Genomic DNA, 17,871 nt, shown 5'->3' with positions numbered 1-17,871 from the left:
ATTCATGTGTAAGTGCAGGGAGATGAAAATTATACAAACAGCTCCACGTCCAGTGTGAACGGAAGATTGCTTCCGGCTTCAAGGGCATGTAACATAACATCTGAATATTTAGATATGTAGAGTGATATAAAATATTATTAAATTCTCGGTGTGCACATATAGTTAAGTTGGAAAAATTCTAGAGCAAGTGTCATTTTACAGCCCCTGCTTGGGTGTAATCTGGGCTCGAGACAGTACTTATGTCCAAATAACCACCCAGCAAATATATCCTATAGCCAGAGTGAGTTCTGCATCGTTGAGGTGTGCGGTATGTGTACCTCTTTAAATATCCGCGGCGTGGCATAAGTGAAATAAATACATTTAAGAAAAGCAGGCACGCAGATAATTAAGCCACTGCACCGCTACAATATTTCTGGGTAAGGAAATAACTATTCCTACTAGGTCAGCTGTGGAAAGTGCACACAAATGGGGGGCTTTCGGGACTGCGCGGTAGGGGCCACGGGTTCTGCAGCTCCGGGCGCCGAGCACTCCGAGGTGGGCTCTATTCCATATCTGCTGCCTCGGACCCTGGCGTGACTATTGGGAGAGGCTCGGCCCGACAGCCAACACTGCTGGGCCTTGGGGGTTCTCCCCCCTACACACATTGAGAGGGAGACTTTCCGAGGCGCTGAGCCCAGCATTTAAGGTACTAAGGCCTGAGATCCTGCGGGCAGCCGCTCCCCCTCAGACACTTCAACCACCCCTCAATCCCGGCTCCACCAGGCCAGAGCAGTGACCATTTGGGCCTATCGGTTTGGAGCAAGAGCGCAGAAAAGGGTGGATCGCGCTTGATTCCGAAGCATCCCAAAGCTCAAAGCAGGAGGCCACCGGGAAGAAGGCCATGATTTCACACCCGTGAGGAATCCAGGCCCCACCCGGGCCTCCGAACACCAGTTGAGGCTATAGAAGCAGTTATCTGGGTGTATTTACTTATGAAATGTTAGCTACCCCCTCACATACTCAGGGCCGAGGCCCAGATGCCCCGTGGGTCTCCCTCGCATATTTGCAAAGCCCAGGCAGCGCCACCAGCTAGGTCAGTGACACTGCAGCTGTGAAATTCCAAGATCAAATACTAATTCCAGAATAGGAAGCTTGCGACCGTCCACCCATCTCACTGACCTGGTCTCTCTTTTTTTCTCACCCCTCCATACGCACCCAATCCTTAAACAGGCGTAGAGCTTCTGAGAACCCCTGAGTGGGGAGAAATTAGGAAGGACTTGGTCCTGAGTTCCTGGGAATTGCACACACTCCTAAGGCAGCCCTGCCACAGAGAAGTAACCCGGGCCCTGAGAATGCCCTGTTCAGCGAGTGTGGTTGCGCTGAAGTGGTATATACGGTATACTGAGAGAAGGGAGAGAGGATAGGAAATATTCCCTGGCTAGTAGAAAAAGTATAAATGAAGAGGGGGGAAAGGAAGAAAACGGGTAGGGGGCCAAGAAAGAAGCGGGAGAGGAAACAAAAACGAGTGGGGGTGGGGGGGTGGGGAAGAACCAGGCGAAGCGAGCCGAGAAGAGTGCAGGCCTTGGCGAGGCCCAGGGACCAGGCCAGGCTGTGGTCCTGGCAAGCCTGGTACCACCCCCCTGGTCCCAGAAGAGGCAAGGGCCGTCCGGCACCGTCCCCCACCAGCCCATCGAATCTGGGCCCGGCTCCCAGTCCGGAGGGGCGGGCCTGGGTCCAGCGGCCTCCGCTCGCCCTTTCTCTCCCAGCTCCCGGGGGACCACGAGGCGGGGCGGGAGGGAGGGAGGGGGTGCCCCAAGGGGCGCGCGCCAGTCCGGGACTGTTTGGGCGCTCTGGGCCAGGCTTTCCAGCTCGCCGGGCCTGACCTGTCAGGCGGATTATCTTCGAGGGAGATTAATAGGGGAGGCGGGCTGCAATAATAATCGTTTTGTTTGATGTGACAACTCTGATAGGCGTTGATTTACTTACAAACTGATAGGCTTTTAATTGAGCGCCTCCGCCGAGCCCGAGATGAAAGGGAAGCGGCGGTGAAAGGCGGCCCGCCTGCCCTCCGGCCTCAATACTGATTAGCCATCTCGACAGTGAATAGTTCAAGGCATTTTCAAACTTTTCTCCTCAGCTCTCTCCCCTTCCTTCTCCTCCCACCCCCTCCTCAAATATCTGCCATGCCCACTCCTTTTTTAGAGAAAACAAATCATTTCCATTGTGTGCAAATAAAATCTGCAGGACATCCAGGCCAGTCGCCGCTGGGGGTTGGCGGCATTAGACCTAGGAATTAATAACTCCCTCACCCCCACGGCCTGCGCGGCCTCCGGGGATTTGGCCTCCCTCTCGAGATGGGCAGGCTCCGACGCTGGCGCCTACCAAAAGCCCCGGGCGCGCAGACCCCTAGGCGCCCCCGTGCGCTCGGACCTTCGGAGTCGGATTTTGTGAAGCGCGAATGCACGAGGACTGAGACCCACGCCCGCGCTACACCGCGCAGGCCCGCGAGCGTGTGCGACCACACCGCGGCACGCCCATTCCGGGGGACGCGGGGGCCACTCTCTGGTTCCCCCAGCAGCTGGGCGTAAAAAGAGAGCTGCTGGAATTACAGGAGAGGGAATGGACTGAGTCTGGAGACTGCAGGGCGAGGCATAGGGAGGGCGCGGTCACCTGCATCTCTGGCCGACGCCCCCAGCATTCAGTGTCCGGGCCTCACCGGGAGGCCGCTGCGACACGGGGCCCAGGGCTGGGAGATCTACAGTTGATCGGGGCCAACAACCAACAGCCATGCACCCAATGACACAGACATACACCAACAGACGCGCAGGATACAGGCGGCCTCACAGTGTCTGCCCTGCAGAGACAACTTAGAATCGTCCCGTCCTCAGAAACGGGCACTGGGACTCGCTCCCCAAAGATTATTCAGACAACCTTCACAACCTCGCTTGTGGCCTCACCACCGTCTCACGGACTCACCTTCCTCCGTTGTCGCACAGGCAGACACTCCAAAGCCCCTTGAATTTAGGTGTGTTATTACACCTAAACACGCTCACATACACCGACAAACTCCCCATATACACAGCGCCTCACTCCCCTCTTCTCCAAATTATCTTTAGACAAGTTACCATCTCATGACGTCTACCAACCTAAAGAATCAAGGGATAAGATTAAAACGCATAAAAAGAATGCCTACGAGAAAATTCTAAAACTCACCCCCAGAAAGTTCTCGGTACCTGTTCGGAGTGGGAGACAGAGACAAAAATGAGGGAGAGAGGAATGGGGTGGTGAGAGAGGAGAGGGCGAGCACGCCGAGGGCAGGTCCCAGACCCGACTTCCGCGCCTACGGGGATCAGGGCCGGCTGAGCACGAGTGGAAACCGGGTCTCCAGGCCCGGCCCCCGCCCCCGCGCGGGTACAGACTGGCTCCAGGCTCCCCAGCGCTCCCAGCACCACCATTTATCAAAAGGACTTGACAACAAAAGAAGAGCCGGGGCGGAAAAGTGGGGGAGGGGATATTCAAAGTATTCCAAGTCCTTCCTACGAAGGGGATGTGTCCTCCTCTCACCCGCTTCCAGTTTCTGCGAGTTTTTGGAGGTGACCCCCGAACTCGCTCCGGACGCTCCCAAAGCCCTGACAACTCACACAGCGGCACAGGCATTCATTACACACTTCTGCACTCAGATCCAGGTACACGGAGGCACGCACAGCGCCTCCCCTCTTCCTTCCAAACAGCCAGAGTGACGGTGCAAATCGAGGGGAACGCGGCAGTCCCGCTCCGCTTCCCTGGAAGAGCCGGTGTTCCCACAGGCAGCTGCCCCCTCTCTCCCTCTCACTCCGTCTCTCCGCTCTCCCCGCGCCGGTCAGTCCCGGCTCGACGTTCCAATAAATTCGAGCGAGCAGCCCGGAGTAACCCCGGCTACCAAGACTGCGGGGATGGCGCGGCGTGAGGGAGGGTGGAGAGGGGGCCTGAGTGAGCCTGAAACGTTATCTTGTGCAAGGACCCCTGGTCAGGCCTCTTCGCAGTCTCTCAGCCCTAGCCACGATGGGGGGCGGGTGTCAAAGAACTGAGGCGGGCGTACCCCACCACTGACCTCCAGGACTCAAGGTTACGTTGGTGGTGTGGCTCTTAGAAAGAAGTCTCCCAGTTTGGAGTCGGGTCACCACGGAGGGCGGGGTCCGCGGCAGGCCGGCAGCCTGAAGACTGCACACTACACGCCCTGAAGGGACTACCCTGGCGGGGGGGCTGGGCGGAGAGGGGACGACTCTCCCGTGTTAGACGTCGCCACCGCCCGTCTCGGATACCCTGTGCCGCCCGGAACTCCGCGGCCCCAAAGGACCGGAATTCCCCAGGGGTGGAAGGTTGTATCTCTCTCTCCGATATTGAGAGCAGCGAGGTGCACACCCCAGGCCAGCGCACCCCTCTCAGCGCCCTGGGCGCACCTGCGCACTTTACTCTCACTATTCATTTTCCTGACACTGAGCGCCTCTTTCTCCTCTTTCATTCTTTTTCTTAGAGCCCCCGCCTCTCATCCCAGGAGGCTGCTCCTCTTTCCCCCTCCTCCAGTTCCCTCAGTCTCTTCCTTCCTCTCCGTCTCTCCCTCTCTCTTTTTGCCTTCCAGTCGCACCCGCCTTGTAATCAGCAACAAAAGCTGACATAAATCACCGTCGGATTGACAAGAGCTGACAAATAACTGATTGATTGCGGTCGAGGAACATTGACAATTGATGGAGGGGTGGAGATGCCCAAAGAACGGGGCGGGGGGGGTGGGTAGAAGAGAGGGTAGCAGGGGAGAGTAAGAATGGGGGGGGCCGAGTGTGAAACAGAGGAAACATGTGACCCCCGCTCCTGCCCCAATCTGCGCATCCCCGGGCGTCACGTGGCCGGGAAGGGCGGGGAGCCTAGAACACCAAGCGGAGACAGGCCTCCACCGCCTCCGCTGCCCACCCAGCTTCTGGTTTCTCCGCCGCCGAATCTCGAGAAATCAAAGCGGGCGGGCGGACTTCCTCCAACACCCGCTCCCCACCTCTCCTTACCCAGGCGGCCGCACCGCAAGAGATTTCAATTACCACTGAGGAGCAGGAGGAGAGAATATTTGGTGTGCGGGCCCTCTGTGCGGCCGAGTTGACAGTCCGGCTGTTGTCCAGACTCCCGCCAGTGCTCCTTCTGAACACCCCCAAACTGTTCCTCACACACACTCTCCTGCAAAAGAAGGTTTCAGTTTATTCTCCAGCTGGGGAAAGGACGGACGACGAGGAAGAAAAAAGAGGGAGGCGGCAGACAGCAAACGTAGAATAAATGTCCAGCTCGTCCTCCGAGCGAAATCAGGGGAGGGACACGCAGGGGGAGCGGCGAAGAGGGAGCTGCCCATTAAAACCAGCGCTGAGAGTCCTGGCTGCGGCGGCGGCGGCGCGGGACGCGTCACATCCCCTTGACCCTCCAATCACCTCGGGCTCCCATTTGATTGGAAGGCGGCAAAGGCTTTAATCTCCCCCTCGGTGCAGCTGCTTTTGAAGTGAGTTTCCTCGCCAGAGCCCAGGCTGGACAGGCAGCGGCTCACATCGTGGAGAGCAGCGCAGGCGCTAGCGCCGGGCCGCGAGTGCGCAGCGCAGGGGCACAGCCCGAGGCGGACACCGCGAGCCACTCGGCACTCCCGCAGTCGGGCCGGCTCCTCCCGCTCGGCCACGGCTCCGCTGCGGGCCACCCAGGATTATTCGCTTCTGGCTCCAGGCGCCGAGAAGGCGCTCTGGGCGCCCGTGATCGCCGCGCCAGCTCCTCCTCCTCCTCCTGCTGCTCCTGCTCCTGCTCCCCCGGCGAGCGCGCAGCCCCGAGCCCGCCCCGCGCCTCCAGGAGCCCTCCCCCCGCTGCTCCCATGCGCGCGGGTGGGTCATGAGCACAGCGCCCTCGCTTTCTGCCTTAAGAAGCAGTAAGCACAGCGGCGGCGGCAGCGGCAGCGGCAGTGCGGACCCTGCCTGGACCAGCGCGCTCTCTGGAAATAGCTCCGGCTCCGGCCCCGGCCCAGGCTCGTCCCCGGCCGGCAGCACCAAGCCTTTTGTGCACGCCGTGCCCCCCTCTGACCCTCTCCGCCAGGCTAACCGCTTGCCCATCAAGGTGCTGAAGATGCTGACGGCACGGACTGGCCACATTTTGCACCCCGAGTACCTGCAGCCCCTGCCTTCTACTCCCGTCAGCCCCATAGAGGTAAGGACCCTATTCCTGGATCGCGCTGGGACCACCACCCTGGCTGCCCCTTCACAGGATTTCTTTCTCTCGGGATCGGGAGGGGGGGAATGAAAGGCGGGGGGTCGGAGTGATTCAGCTCCGGGATGAGAGGAGAGGATAGTGCTCCCGCACCTTAAAACTAGGGCGGAAAGAGGGGAGGAGGTAGAATGAGGTGTGAATGCTAGAAGACAAGGCAGCCGAAACTTGTTTCTCCCTTTGGTATTAAAGCCCCTACCCTGACCCAGGTCCGCTCATTCGCAGCCTGGAAGATAGGAGCCCGGGAGCCCAAAATACGGTTCCAAAGTCCCAGTTCTCCGGTTCTCCAGAAGCTGGTGTTTGCACACAGCCTCTAAGGCGCCAACCACCCGAACCCTTACTCGAATTAGGGGTGTGTGTGGGTGCGTGGGGTTACAGTTCTGGGTCAAAGAGTCAGAAACCAAAACATTTTGCAATTTTTTTAAAATACAGTTATCGCTTGGAGAGGACAGGAAAGATCCTGATGGCGGGCGGAGGGGAGTGCTGTGGCCTTTCTCAAGAGCGAGAATGTGTATGTGTAGAAGGGGTGTCGCCTAGAATTGCGCCTTGGGGCTGGGAGGATCTTTGCGGGTCTTGGCGGAGGTGTGTTTGAAACCTAGAAGCCAAGATTCTAAAGGGTTTCCCCTTCTTTCTTTGTGCCCCCCCACCACGTCTGACCCCCGCAGCTTGATGCCAAGAAGAGCCCGCTGGCGCTGTTGGCCCAAACATGCTCGCAGATCGGGAAGCCCGACCCCTCGCCCTCGTCCAAACTCTCCTCGGTCGCCTCCAACGGGGGAGGCGCGGGCGGTGCCGGCGGCGGCGCCGGGGGCGACAAGGACTCAAAGTCGGGCCCCCTCAAGATGAGCGACATCGGCGTGGAGGACAAGTCGAGTTTCAAGCCGTACTCCAAACCCGGCTCGGATAAGAAGGAGCCGGGAGGCGGCGGCGGCGGCGGCGGCGGAGGCGGGGGCGGCGGGGGCGGCGGCGGGGGGGTTTCGGCGGAGAAGTCAGGATTCCGGGTACCGAGCGCCACCTGCCAGCCATTCACGCCCAGGACAGGCAGCCCAAGCTCCAGCGCCTCGGCCTGCTCGCCAGGAGGCATGCTGCCTTCGGCCGGGGGCGGCCCGGAGGGCAAGGACGACAAGAAGGACCCCGAGGCGGGCGGCGGTGGTGGCGGCAGCAAGGGCTCCGGGGGCGCCTCGGCCGAAGGGGGACCTACGGGGTTGGCGCACGGCCGGATTAGCTGTGGCGGCGGGATTAATGTGGACGTGAACCAGCACCCAGATGGGGGTCCCGGGGGCAAGGCTCTAGGCTCGGACTGTGGCGGCTCATCGGGCTCCGGCTCCGGCCCCAGCGCGCCCACCTCCTCCTCGGTGTTGGGCTCTGGGCTGGTGGCGCCCGTGTCGCCCTACAAGCCGGGCCAGACAGTGTTTCCTCTGCCTCCCGCGGGCATGACCTACCCAGGCAGCCTGGCTGGGGCCTACGCCGGCTACCCGCCCCAGTTCCTGCCACACGGGGTGGCGCTCGACCCCACCAAGCCGGGCAGCCTGGTGGGGGCGCAGCTGGCGGCGGCCGCGGCGGGCTCTCTGGGCTGCAGTAAGCCCGCCGGCTCGAGCCCCTTGGCCGGAGCGTCGCCGCCGTCCGTGATGACAGCCAGTTTGTGCCGGGACCCGTACTGCCTCAGCTATCACTGCGCCAGCCACCTGGCTGGGGCGGCGGCAGCCAGCGCGTCGTGCGCTCACGATCCAGCCGCGGCGGCTGCGGCTCTCAAGTCCGGATACCCGCTGGTGTACCCGACGCACCCTCTGCACGGCATGCACTCATCGCTAACCGCTGCCGCGGCTGCCGGCGCCACACCGCCCTCTCTGGCCGGCCACCCCCTCTACCCCTACGGCTTCATGCTCCCTAACGACCCACTCCCCCACATCTGCAACTGGGTGTCGGCCAACGGGCCTTGCGACAAGCGCTTCGCTACGTCCGAAGAGCTGCTGAGCCACTTGCGGACCCATACGGCCTTCCCCGGGACAGACAAACTGCTGTCGGGCTACCCCAGCTCTTCGTCTCTGGCCAGCGCTGCAGCGGCCGCCATGGCTTGCCACATGCACATCCCCACGTCGGGCGCCCCGGGCAGCCCCGGGACGCTGGCGCTGCGCAGCCCTCACCACGCGCTGGGACTCAGCAGCCGCTATCACCCCTACTCCAAGAGCCCGCTCCCCACGCCCGGCGCTCCCGTGCCCGTGCCCGCCGCCACCGGACCCTACTACTCCCCCTACGCCCTCTACGGACAGAGACTGACCACGGCCTCTGCGCTGGGGTACCAGTGAGGACGGTCGGGAGGGCTGTCGAGGGAAGGAAAAGAACTGGGGGGTGGGGAAGAGCCGAGGGAGGGGCGGGAACAGGGCAGAGGCTACTGTCACCGCGCGTGGGGATCACCCGGGCCAGAAAAGGAAAAAATATATATATACCGTATCTATCTACCCGAAACAGCGACCGAGACCCGGTGAGAAACTCACTCCCCTTTTCCCCACCTCTCATCTCCCCACCCAAACTTTATAAAAGTTGAAAAAATATCATTTGACTTTTTATAGAAAAAGAAGGAAAAAATAATTGAGAAAGTGTTCATCTGAGGACTGCATCGGTGGACACTGGTATTTATTTATGTTAGCTCCAAGCGGACCCGTGGTTCAAAAGTGCATTACTTAGTTTGAGCTCCGTAGGTAAAAAGGAAGAGGGGGAAAAAATTAAAACTTGAGGGTAAAAATGTGGAAAACAAACCCTCCCGTCCCTTGTAGATTATAAATAAATACAAAACCTCCACAGAACTAGAGGTCTTCTCTTTAATGTTACTTTAAAATTGCTATGATTGTATTGTACGTTCTTATTTAATGTCTGATTGAAACAAATTTACCTGCATGTTTGTTACAAAAAATGAAAAAAAAAACAAAACAAGTCACAATTTGTCAGCTCTGATTTCAAATTGCAATTATTTTTAAGGTATATACCATCGAAAGAGAATGGATATTTTTTTGTATGTAGTCTGGAAGATAAAAAAAAAAAGAAAAAACAGTTCTATTCCAAAACCTCATTTGCCTTATTTTGTTCTTTAAAAGGAACACTTAACTATTTTTAATTTTTAAGTCCACCCGCTGAGAAGGGGACAAGTAAGGTTTACGTCATGTACTAAAATAATAGACAATGTATCGCTTTAAAGATTAAAATTCCGTATATTTGATGTATTAAAAGGTTTTACTTCTTATTATTATCTTTTTTTATTTTTGGTTAAAGAGAAAGAGGAGCAAGGCAGTTTCGGCCTCAGTGGGTTCCCTCATGGCTACTCATTCTTCCCAGGACTGTGGCCGCATTTCCGATTGTTTGGTTCTGATTTTCAGGAAGAGGCAAAGGCTTCAGACGGGCTGGCCAGTCGTGGGGTTGGCCTTGGGGAAAATATTTTTAAAGGAGATTTCACAATTTGGAAAGATAGTGTCCTTAGCTATCGCTAATTTCGTTTTTAATTTTTCTCCCAGCAGCTGGTTTGTTAAAAGTGAAAGAAAAGAAAAGGATTTAAAATTTTTTCCCTACTGAGATTTTCGGGAGTTTGGGTTTCGTTTTGTGCAGAGAGCGGCGCAGGTCGGGACTCGCCCGCTCGGCCTCGGCCCGGAGGAGATGCCGCCACCCGCTGTCCCTCTCTTGGCTTTCCAAGCATCCCCCGTTCCAGGCGGGCAGGCGAGATCGATTGTGGGTCGGAGGGCGCTTGGGAACCTGTTTCCCAGGCCTGGGGAGGAGAGCGCGCCGGAGCCCTCTTGTCCCTAGGGGGAAAGTGAGTTCGCTTTCCTTTTCTTCTTCCGGCTGCGGAGGGCCAAAGGCGGCCACCAGCCGACCTCCTCCAGCCACCACCCTCCCCCCGGGGCTGCTTCCTCTCTCCGGAGTCGGGACCCGCGTCAGGCCGGCGCCGCGGCTGCTTTTCCACATCCCGATTTCTCTGCAGTCTGCGCTTTATCCCAGTCAGCGCCGCAGAAGAGCGCGCCCGGGCCCGGGACCCGGAAGCCCCTTCCAGTTCGGCCCCGCGAGGGTCCTGGCGCCCATTGTCGGCCTCGCTGGGGCGACCAGGTAGACGCCGACGGCCGTTCTGGGTTGCGAGCTCAGCTCCGCAAAGGCGCGGCGGGACTCTACGTCCGGGCGCGGATCCCCGCGGGGCGCACCTCTCCCTTCTCCCCAACTTGAGCGGCAGGACGGAGCTGCCTGAAGCGCCCATGGAACCAGGCAGAGAAGAAGTCTAATTTTTTGGGAGGGGGGCGGGTGTCCAAGGCCCACCCCCACCCACGATCACACACCCCCACCCGCGATCACACACACACTCATACTCCAGGCCCGGGCGCAAGTCCTGGTCTCTGGCTGTTTGGGCGCTCGCCCCGCCGGGTCCACGGGAGTCTGGGTACAGAGCTCGCCTTTCCTGGGATCCTGGGACCCTGGAGTCGCGGCGCTGAGCGCGCGCCCCGAACTCTTCTCTCCCCAGGGTCAGGCTGTTCTGGGTTCTCCGAGCCACCGGTCTCCCTCGGCGTCAAGCTCCCCCTGCTGCCTCGGGAAGCTCACCGCCGCGCAGAGGCCGCCCTCGGCCTCAGACTTCGGTCAGTCAACCGCGCGGTCCCCGCAGCCATTTGCTCGAGGGTTGGTGACTGAGATTTTTACACCCTCCTCCCAGCGTCAGCCTCACGCCTGCGGGGCCTTTTCCCGGGTTGAACGCAAAGCAGGCCCGGCGACCTCCGGGACGCCGCGGGGAGCTCCTAGGCCTCCTCCTGGAGAGGACTTGGTAGAGGAAGACAGGCTTTACGTCGCCTACCCGGAGGGGGCAGCCTCCCGCGCCTCCGAGCCGCCTGCCCGCACTGCACCCGGGACGACGCCGTCTTGCTCCCACTCTGGTCCGGGTAAGAGAGGCTGGGCTGGGCCTAGCTGGATCTAGCTTATTGAGAACCTCGGCCGATGGAGTGACTTGTCACCCGCAGGCTCTCGGACAGACACACACACACACCCAGTGGGATGGGAGGACATTCGAGGAGGTGGTGCGGCCCGAGTCCCGAGGACTCCAGTGTCCACGGCTTGTGACATGAAAACCAGGCCCTTGCTCACCCCTCACCAGCAGCCCCACGCCCCTGGCCACTCCGACCCACACGCTTCGCTCTCCTTTGCCTCGAGTCTTCGGGCAGGGCCACCACACCTTGCCCGCCGGGACCCACTTGGGAGGGAAGGACCTAGAAATTCCCCAACCCTGGAATTTCAGGTCTGGGACCGGCACGGAGACGAACTGGGCACGCTCGTGCCTTCACGCCCAGTCTCGATATTTTATTAACAAAAATCAAACCCAAAACGCCTTGAAATTTTAATGAGACCTTCCCGGAGAATCTCCTCAGAGGCAGTAAAATTCTGGAGCTGGGGGCCGGAGGTTGGGGGAAGAAAGCGTTCCCCGACGTGTGAGATGGAGCTGAGTCACCCCCGGCGCCGGGTTAGTGAGGAGAGGGTGCCAGTGTGTGCTGCAGGTCCAGAGCAGGCGCGACGCCGCTCGGGGAACAGACGCCCCATCCTCGCTCCGCGCCCCCGGCTCTCCCGCTGTCTCTTGAACTGCCGCGGGATCCTCCGCACGCCGGCCGGCTGCCGCCGAAGCCCGAGCGGAGCGCGGCGTGTCCGCCAGGCGGCGATGCGGAGTCCAGCGGAGCGGGCAAGAGACCCGGAACCCTGGCCAGCGCGCGGGACGCCGGCTGGGTGGTCATCCCAAGACCCCACGCCTCCACCTTCGCACGGTTTTCGAATTGGTGTCCCGGAGCTCCCTCCTGGTAGTTCCTTGCTCCTGTCCTGCTGCGAACCATGTCCTCCGCGCTTCTCCACCTGCACTAGCTTCTGCTGTTGTGTTCCCCGTGCTCTCTTTTTCTACCCCAGAGGAGTTAGCCCACGTGTCAAGGGCCCCTCCCCATCCCAGGGAGCTCCCACTGACCTCATCAAGGCTCCGACAGGTCACTTTGTCTGTCATAGTGAAGTGATCCCCAGACATTCATGCATTCATTCATTCTCATTCTCTGATTATTTCCTAAGACCTACCCCTTGCCAAGGGCTGCCCATCTCTTTACTCACCCGACACAGATGGAGAAACTGAGGCTAAGTCCTGGAAGCCAGTGGTAAGGCCAACAGAGAAAGCCCAAGCTTTTCCCTTCATTCAAGCCCCGCCCCAATCTGTACCTCTGGCAGTGACACTAAGTGACCCTGGTGTCTCTGTGCTGAGTGGTCTTTAAGCAATAAGGAAAGGCAGATGAAAAAGCTTTCTAGTTAATGAACTCCCTGTGCTTTGGAAAACGTGTAAAAGTTGCCCAGAAGGTGAGGACTGTCCCTGGGAGGCCATCTGATGGCCTCTTCTGCACATATTGCCTTGCGGTTCCTCATCTATAATACTATGGCTAGAGACCTGGTGGTGCTCAGAGTGACTGCAAAGCTGCAGGCTGACCTGCTCACTCTGTTAGGCCCAACCCATATTATCCTGTATTATCCATTTAAACCTCACAACAATTCCATGAGGTTGTTAGAAGCTTTACCCCTGTTTTACAGATGAGAAAACGGAGGCTCAGCAGGGGAAGGATACTAGCTTGAGGTTATACAGCTAGTGAGTGATGAAGTCTATGCAGAGATTCTCACCTTGGCTGCTCTCACCTGAGGCAATTTTAAAGCATAACAATGCCTGGGAGGCAGAGATTCTGATTCAGCTGGGAGAGAGTGTGGTGGACATAACTGTTTTCTTTTTCTTTTAAGTTCTCAGCGTTGTTATTATTATTTTCCTTTTTTTTTTTTTTTTTTTTTGCGGTACGCGGGCCTCTCACTGTTGTGGCCTCTCCCGTTGCGGAGCACAGGCTCCGGACGCGCAGGCTCAGTGGCCATGGCTCATGGGCCCAGCCGCTCCGTGGCATATGGGATCCTCCCGGACCGGGGCACGAACCCGTGTCCCCTGCATCGGCAGGCGGACTCTGAACCACTGCGCCACCAGGGAAGCACCTATTATTTTACTTTTTATCATGGAGATTTTCAAACATACACAAAGGTAGAGGGAATGGTATACTAGACACCCACAAACCCATCACCCAGCCTCAACAGTTATCAACTCGTGACCAATCTTGTTTCCTCTCTGCCCCCTCCTTCTTGCCTCCCCCAACCCATTAATTTGAAGTGAATACAGACATCTTATTATTTCACTTCCTCAGATGTTCATCACTTCCAGCCAGGCTCCCAATCTAGGGTTCATCCCGCTGCCCCCGTTAGTTGAGGCTTAAGTTCAGATAGTGCACAGCAAAGCTGGGATTTGAACTCATTTCTATCAGACCCAGAGCCCCAGCACTTCACCCTACCCTGTGCTGGAGATCCCCCAAAGTCCTGGGGGTACTGATCTCTCTCTGCCCAGTGTGACCCTGGGGTTTGCCCAGGGGGTGTCTGGGCTGCAGAAAGACTCTTGAGCCCCTGGTGAAGCAGCAGCACCTGATGGGATACCCACAGCACAAGGGGTGTTCTGAGAGAACAGCTTAAAGCCACATGGTGCAGTGCAAAGAGCACAAATTTGGGGTCAGGCTGGTCTAAATCGAACTCTAGCTCCACCACTGGCTCAACTCTATGACTCAGTTTATCTGGGCCTCAGTTTTCTCATCTGTAAAATGGAGATATGGATACCCACCTAAGAGGGTTGTTGTGAGGCTCAAATGAAATCATTAGTGTGAAAATTCTCAACCTACTGTCTGGCCCATACTGGCTCTTAGTAAAGACAGATTTCTTTCCTTCTTCTCTTCCCAAAGTATTGTTTCATTATGACCAGACCCCTTGCTCAAGAACTAACTGTGGCTCCCTGTGGTTCACTGGTTCAAATTCTCTGGCCATCAGAGTGCCTATAACCATGGTTCATCTTCAAACACCTGGCCTCTCTTTGCCTGTTCTACCTTGTGTCTCACCAGTCTTCACAGTCCAGACCCTCTTCCAGCCAGCTAGCCCCCCAACACCTTGGTTGATTATGCTCATCATACACTTCTTCCCTGGAATGGCTTCCTCCTTCCCCGTCCTTCAGAACTTTCTCAAGACTCATTTTCAGGAAGCCCTCCAGTTTTCACACACACACACACACACACACACACACACACACACACACACACACACACACTTTCCCTCACTTTGCATTCCCTCAGAACTTAATGCAATGGCAGAGGGTAGACATATAAAGGCCACTAGACTAGGGATGAGGACCCCAGGGTTTGAGTGGTGCCTCTTCTTAGTTGTGTAACCATGGACAAGCCACTTATGGCCTCTGTGAAACTTGTCTCCAAAACTGTTATTTGTCTACACACACCATGGGCAGCACATTTACCAACACTAATAATGTTAATAAGTAGCATGCATTTCACACTTACTTCCAGGCACTCATCTAGTCCTATTACTACTACTATACTACTATCCTTTTACAGGTGAAGAAACTGAGGACTAGAGAGAAGTCACATGTCTGTGCTCCGGCACTGGAGTCCTTAACCACTGTACTCCACTGTGCTAGTCCCTGTGCCTGGAATCTTTGCCCTCTACCTTATTTTCCTAAGTACCAGCAACTCAAAACTCCTGCTTCAAATCTCCGGCCAGTGTCACCTCTTCCGGGAAGCCCCCCATGTGTTTCCCATTGGATCCAATGCCCTTCTCTTTGCTCCTGTAGCACCTGTCCATCCCATCATACTCTCTTTACATTTTCCTCCCAGCCTGGACTCTGAGGCACTGGGGAGGAGGGACTGTCTCCTATACCTATACCTAGTCCTGGCAGCTAGCTTGGTACCTGGAACCTAGTAGATGTTCAATAAGTGTTGGAGAGAAGGAGGGAAAGGGAAGGAAAGTGGCGGGGCGGGGTGGGGGAAGAAAGAGGAAAACAAAAGACAGAAGGAAGGAAATATGCAAAAGAATTGGGCCCTCTTGGACAGGATGATTCTTCCAAAGAGAGGAGGAGGAGAAGTAGCAGTGGGTTTAGAGGAACTTTGGATGTCTTTGCCCCTGGCACAAAACGAGGCCTGGCGAGCTTCCATGCATCAGTTGGAAATTGCATTTGCTGACAGTAACAAAGACCCTTAAAGAGTGGCTTAAAGAAGATAAATGTTCTCTTCTCTCAGTCTAGAGGTGGATGGTCCAGGCTAAGAATGGCCTTCGGTCATCAGGCACCCAGGGTCCTCTGCCTTCCTCTGTGCCAGCCCAACCAGGAAGCTTTCATCCTCACGTCATCTCTGAGTCCAAAATGGCTGCTGGAGCTCAGCTACCATCACCTCATTCCAGACAACAGGAAGGAGGAGTGAAAAGAGGTAAAAGGGTACCTCCCTTTTAATGAGTCTTTCTGGAATCCACAGACAACTCCTCAGCTTATACCTCATTGGGCAGGACCTAGTCACATGGCCACGCTTAGCTGCAAGGGAGGCTGGGAAATGTAATGTTTAGCTGGGCACACTGCTGCCTCAAATCAATTCAGTGTTCTGTTACTCAGGGGAGCAAGAAGGGTGGGAGTTGGGGTAGGACATTAGCAGACTCCTCTGCAATCCGCAGAAGGGGTTACCCAGAACTGGAGTCAGGAGAGAGCTCTCTTATTGGTGGCCTTCCAGAGGGTCACTGGTTGGTGACTTGCACCGCTAAACCACAGATTCTTGTGGATAAAGTGAGCAGGGGTGGCACTTGATAAGTCCTCAAAAGTTGTAGTTCTCGTTCCTCTTAGGTGCCTGGAGTCGTATACTGCAATGATTTAGAGTGGGATTTGTCAAAAAGTAATTTTTTTTTTTTTTTTTTTTTTTGCGGTACGCGGGCCTCTCACTCTTGTGGCTTCTCCTGTTGCGGAGCACAGGCTCCAGACGCACAGGCTCAGCGGCCATGGCTCACGGGCCTCCAAGCCACTCTGCGGCATGTGGGATCTTCCCAGACCGGGGCACGAACCCGTGTCCCCTGCATCGGCAGATGGACTCTCAACCACTGCGCCACCAGGGAAGCCCTCAAAAAATAATTTTTATCCCTATAAAGAGCTTTGGTTAGGGACCTGTTCATTTTCGCCATGCACCCCACACACAGCACCAAGCCAGGAAGAAGGGACCGATCATCTTTGAAAAAAGAACAACAACGAAACTAAAATCTCATGGGATGAAAGGGAGTAGCATTTTAAACCTACCTCCCACCCCCTTCCATGTTATTGGAAAAAAACTGAATACAGCCTCCAACTCAAAACAGAGGCAGACCAATGCTAAATCAACTTTGCACTAACCTTACCTTAAATAATTACAAGGTAACTACAGAAAGGTAAAAGAAACAAGACACAACCAAAAAGAACACAAACGTTATCACTGAATCACAGCGACCCTCGAGTAAGTTCTAATCATGCCTCCATACACCCACACCGGCCCTTGGGACACACCTATGCCAGGTCCTGGGGAGTGGAGGCGGCAAGGGGGTGCAGGGGGGCAGATTCAGAAAAGGGAAGACTTAGGGAGACTCCTAAGACTGAAAGGGGTAAGGAGAAAGCAGGAACAGGGAATCCATGAATGTGAGCAGTTTGGTTGCCCTGTTGCTGGAAGCTTCCTCGGCCTTAGGTCTCAAAAAGGGAGAGAGATTTCAGAGTTCTCGGCTGACTTCTTTGCATGTCTCTCTGTGTCTCTGCCATTTTTCTTTCACACGCTTTATAAACAACTCTCCCCCACATCCTCCAGGGGCGATTCCTATGGTGTGGGAATTCTATACCTTCCACATCACTAGTTCTTAAGCCTTTTGTGGGTTGAGGGAAGGATGCAGAAACCACAGCCTTTTTTTTTTTTTTTTTTTTTTTTTTGAGAATCCAATAGATAAAAGCAATGGCCCATATACTCCACATTGGAAAAATAATTTCAGGGGGTTCATGGGCCTGCAGATTTTAACTCCTTGATATTGAAGGAAATCCAAGATTTTAAATAAAAAGAGCATGCCCTTGGGAAACACCCTGAGGGACTCTGGGTTTTCCTTTCTAAATTTTTCTGACCATGGCTACATTCCAACTACTCTGTGTGATTAACTGTAACAAATAACATTTATGTCAACCTACTACAGGCCAGTGTTAACCTGTGCAACCTTCACAATAACTCTATGAAGTAGGCACTATCACTTGCCCCACTTTATGGAGGAGGAAACTGAGGCACAGAGAGGTAAAATGATTTGCCCAAGACCACACGGCTAGGAAGTGGCAGAGCTGGGATTGTGTTATAGGCTACTGGACTCCAGGGCCATTATTTTTGTGCTTTTCACCACTGCATAGTGGCCTTTACCTCTCTGTACACTGAAGCCACACAAACCTACCTAACCCTAATGCAGGTGTCAGGCCCCACCTAGTAGTGTGTTGGAATCAACACACTATGTGAGCTCATATTGGCTCACAAGAGCCAACTGTGCACATCTCTTCCCATCTCGTCATTCTGTGATGTTATGGTGATAGCTTGAAATCAGCCATGGTGGGAGTAGTTACACCACAGCAACTGGCAAACACTCTAAGTGAAGGCTTTCCCCCCACCAGAGAGCTGTTTATTAAGCATTTACCAGCACACCACTGGACCCACTTATTCTAGTCCCACTCAAATAGCTGCAACCTGCACATCCAGCAGCCCGGGCCCC

At 55.9% G+C, this 17,871-nt stretch overlaps 1 protein-coding gene across 1 annotated transcript; it reads left to right on the top strand.

The window, feature by feature from the left end:
* Positions 1-5,862: 5,862 nt before the first annotated feature.
* Positions 5,863-15,559, top strand: ZNF503 (zinc finger protein 503). The gene is made up of 3 exons (XM_082606351.1): positions 5,863-6,177; positions 6,900-11,135; positions 15,372-15,559. Exons 1-2 carry the CDS (start codon positions 5,866-5,868, stop codon positions 8,535-8,537), a joined length of 1,950 nt encoding a protein of 649 aa, XP_082462477.1. The 5' UTR covers positions 5,863-5,865; the 3' UTR covers positions 8,538-11,135; positions 15,372-15,559.
* Positions 15,560-17,871: the final 2,312 nt, after the last annotated feature.

Source organism: Mesoplodon mirus (genome assembly GCF_964341445.2).
Source record: "Mesoplodon mirus genome assembly, chromosome: 2".
NCBI classification, from domain to species: domain Eukaryota; kingdom Metazoa; phylum Chordata; class Mammalia; order Artiodactyla; family Ziphiidae; genus Mesoplodon; species Mesoplodon mirus.
Note: the sequence above shows the minus strand (reverse complement) of the source record. Positions and strands in the feature narration are given on the sequence as shown.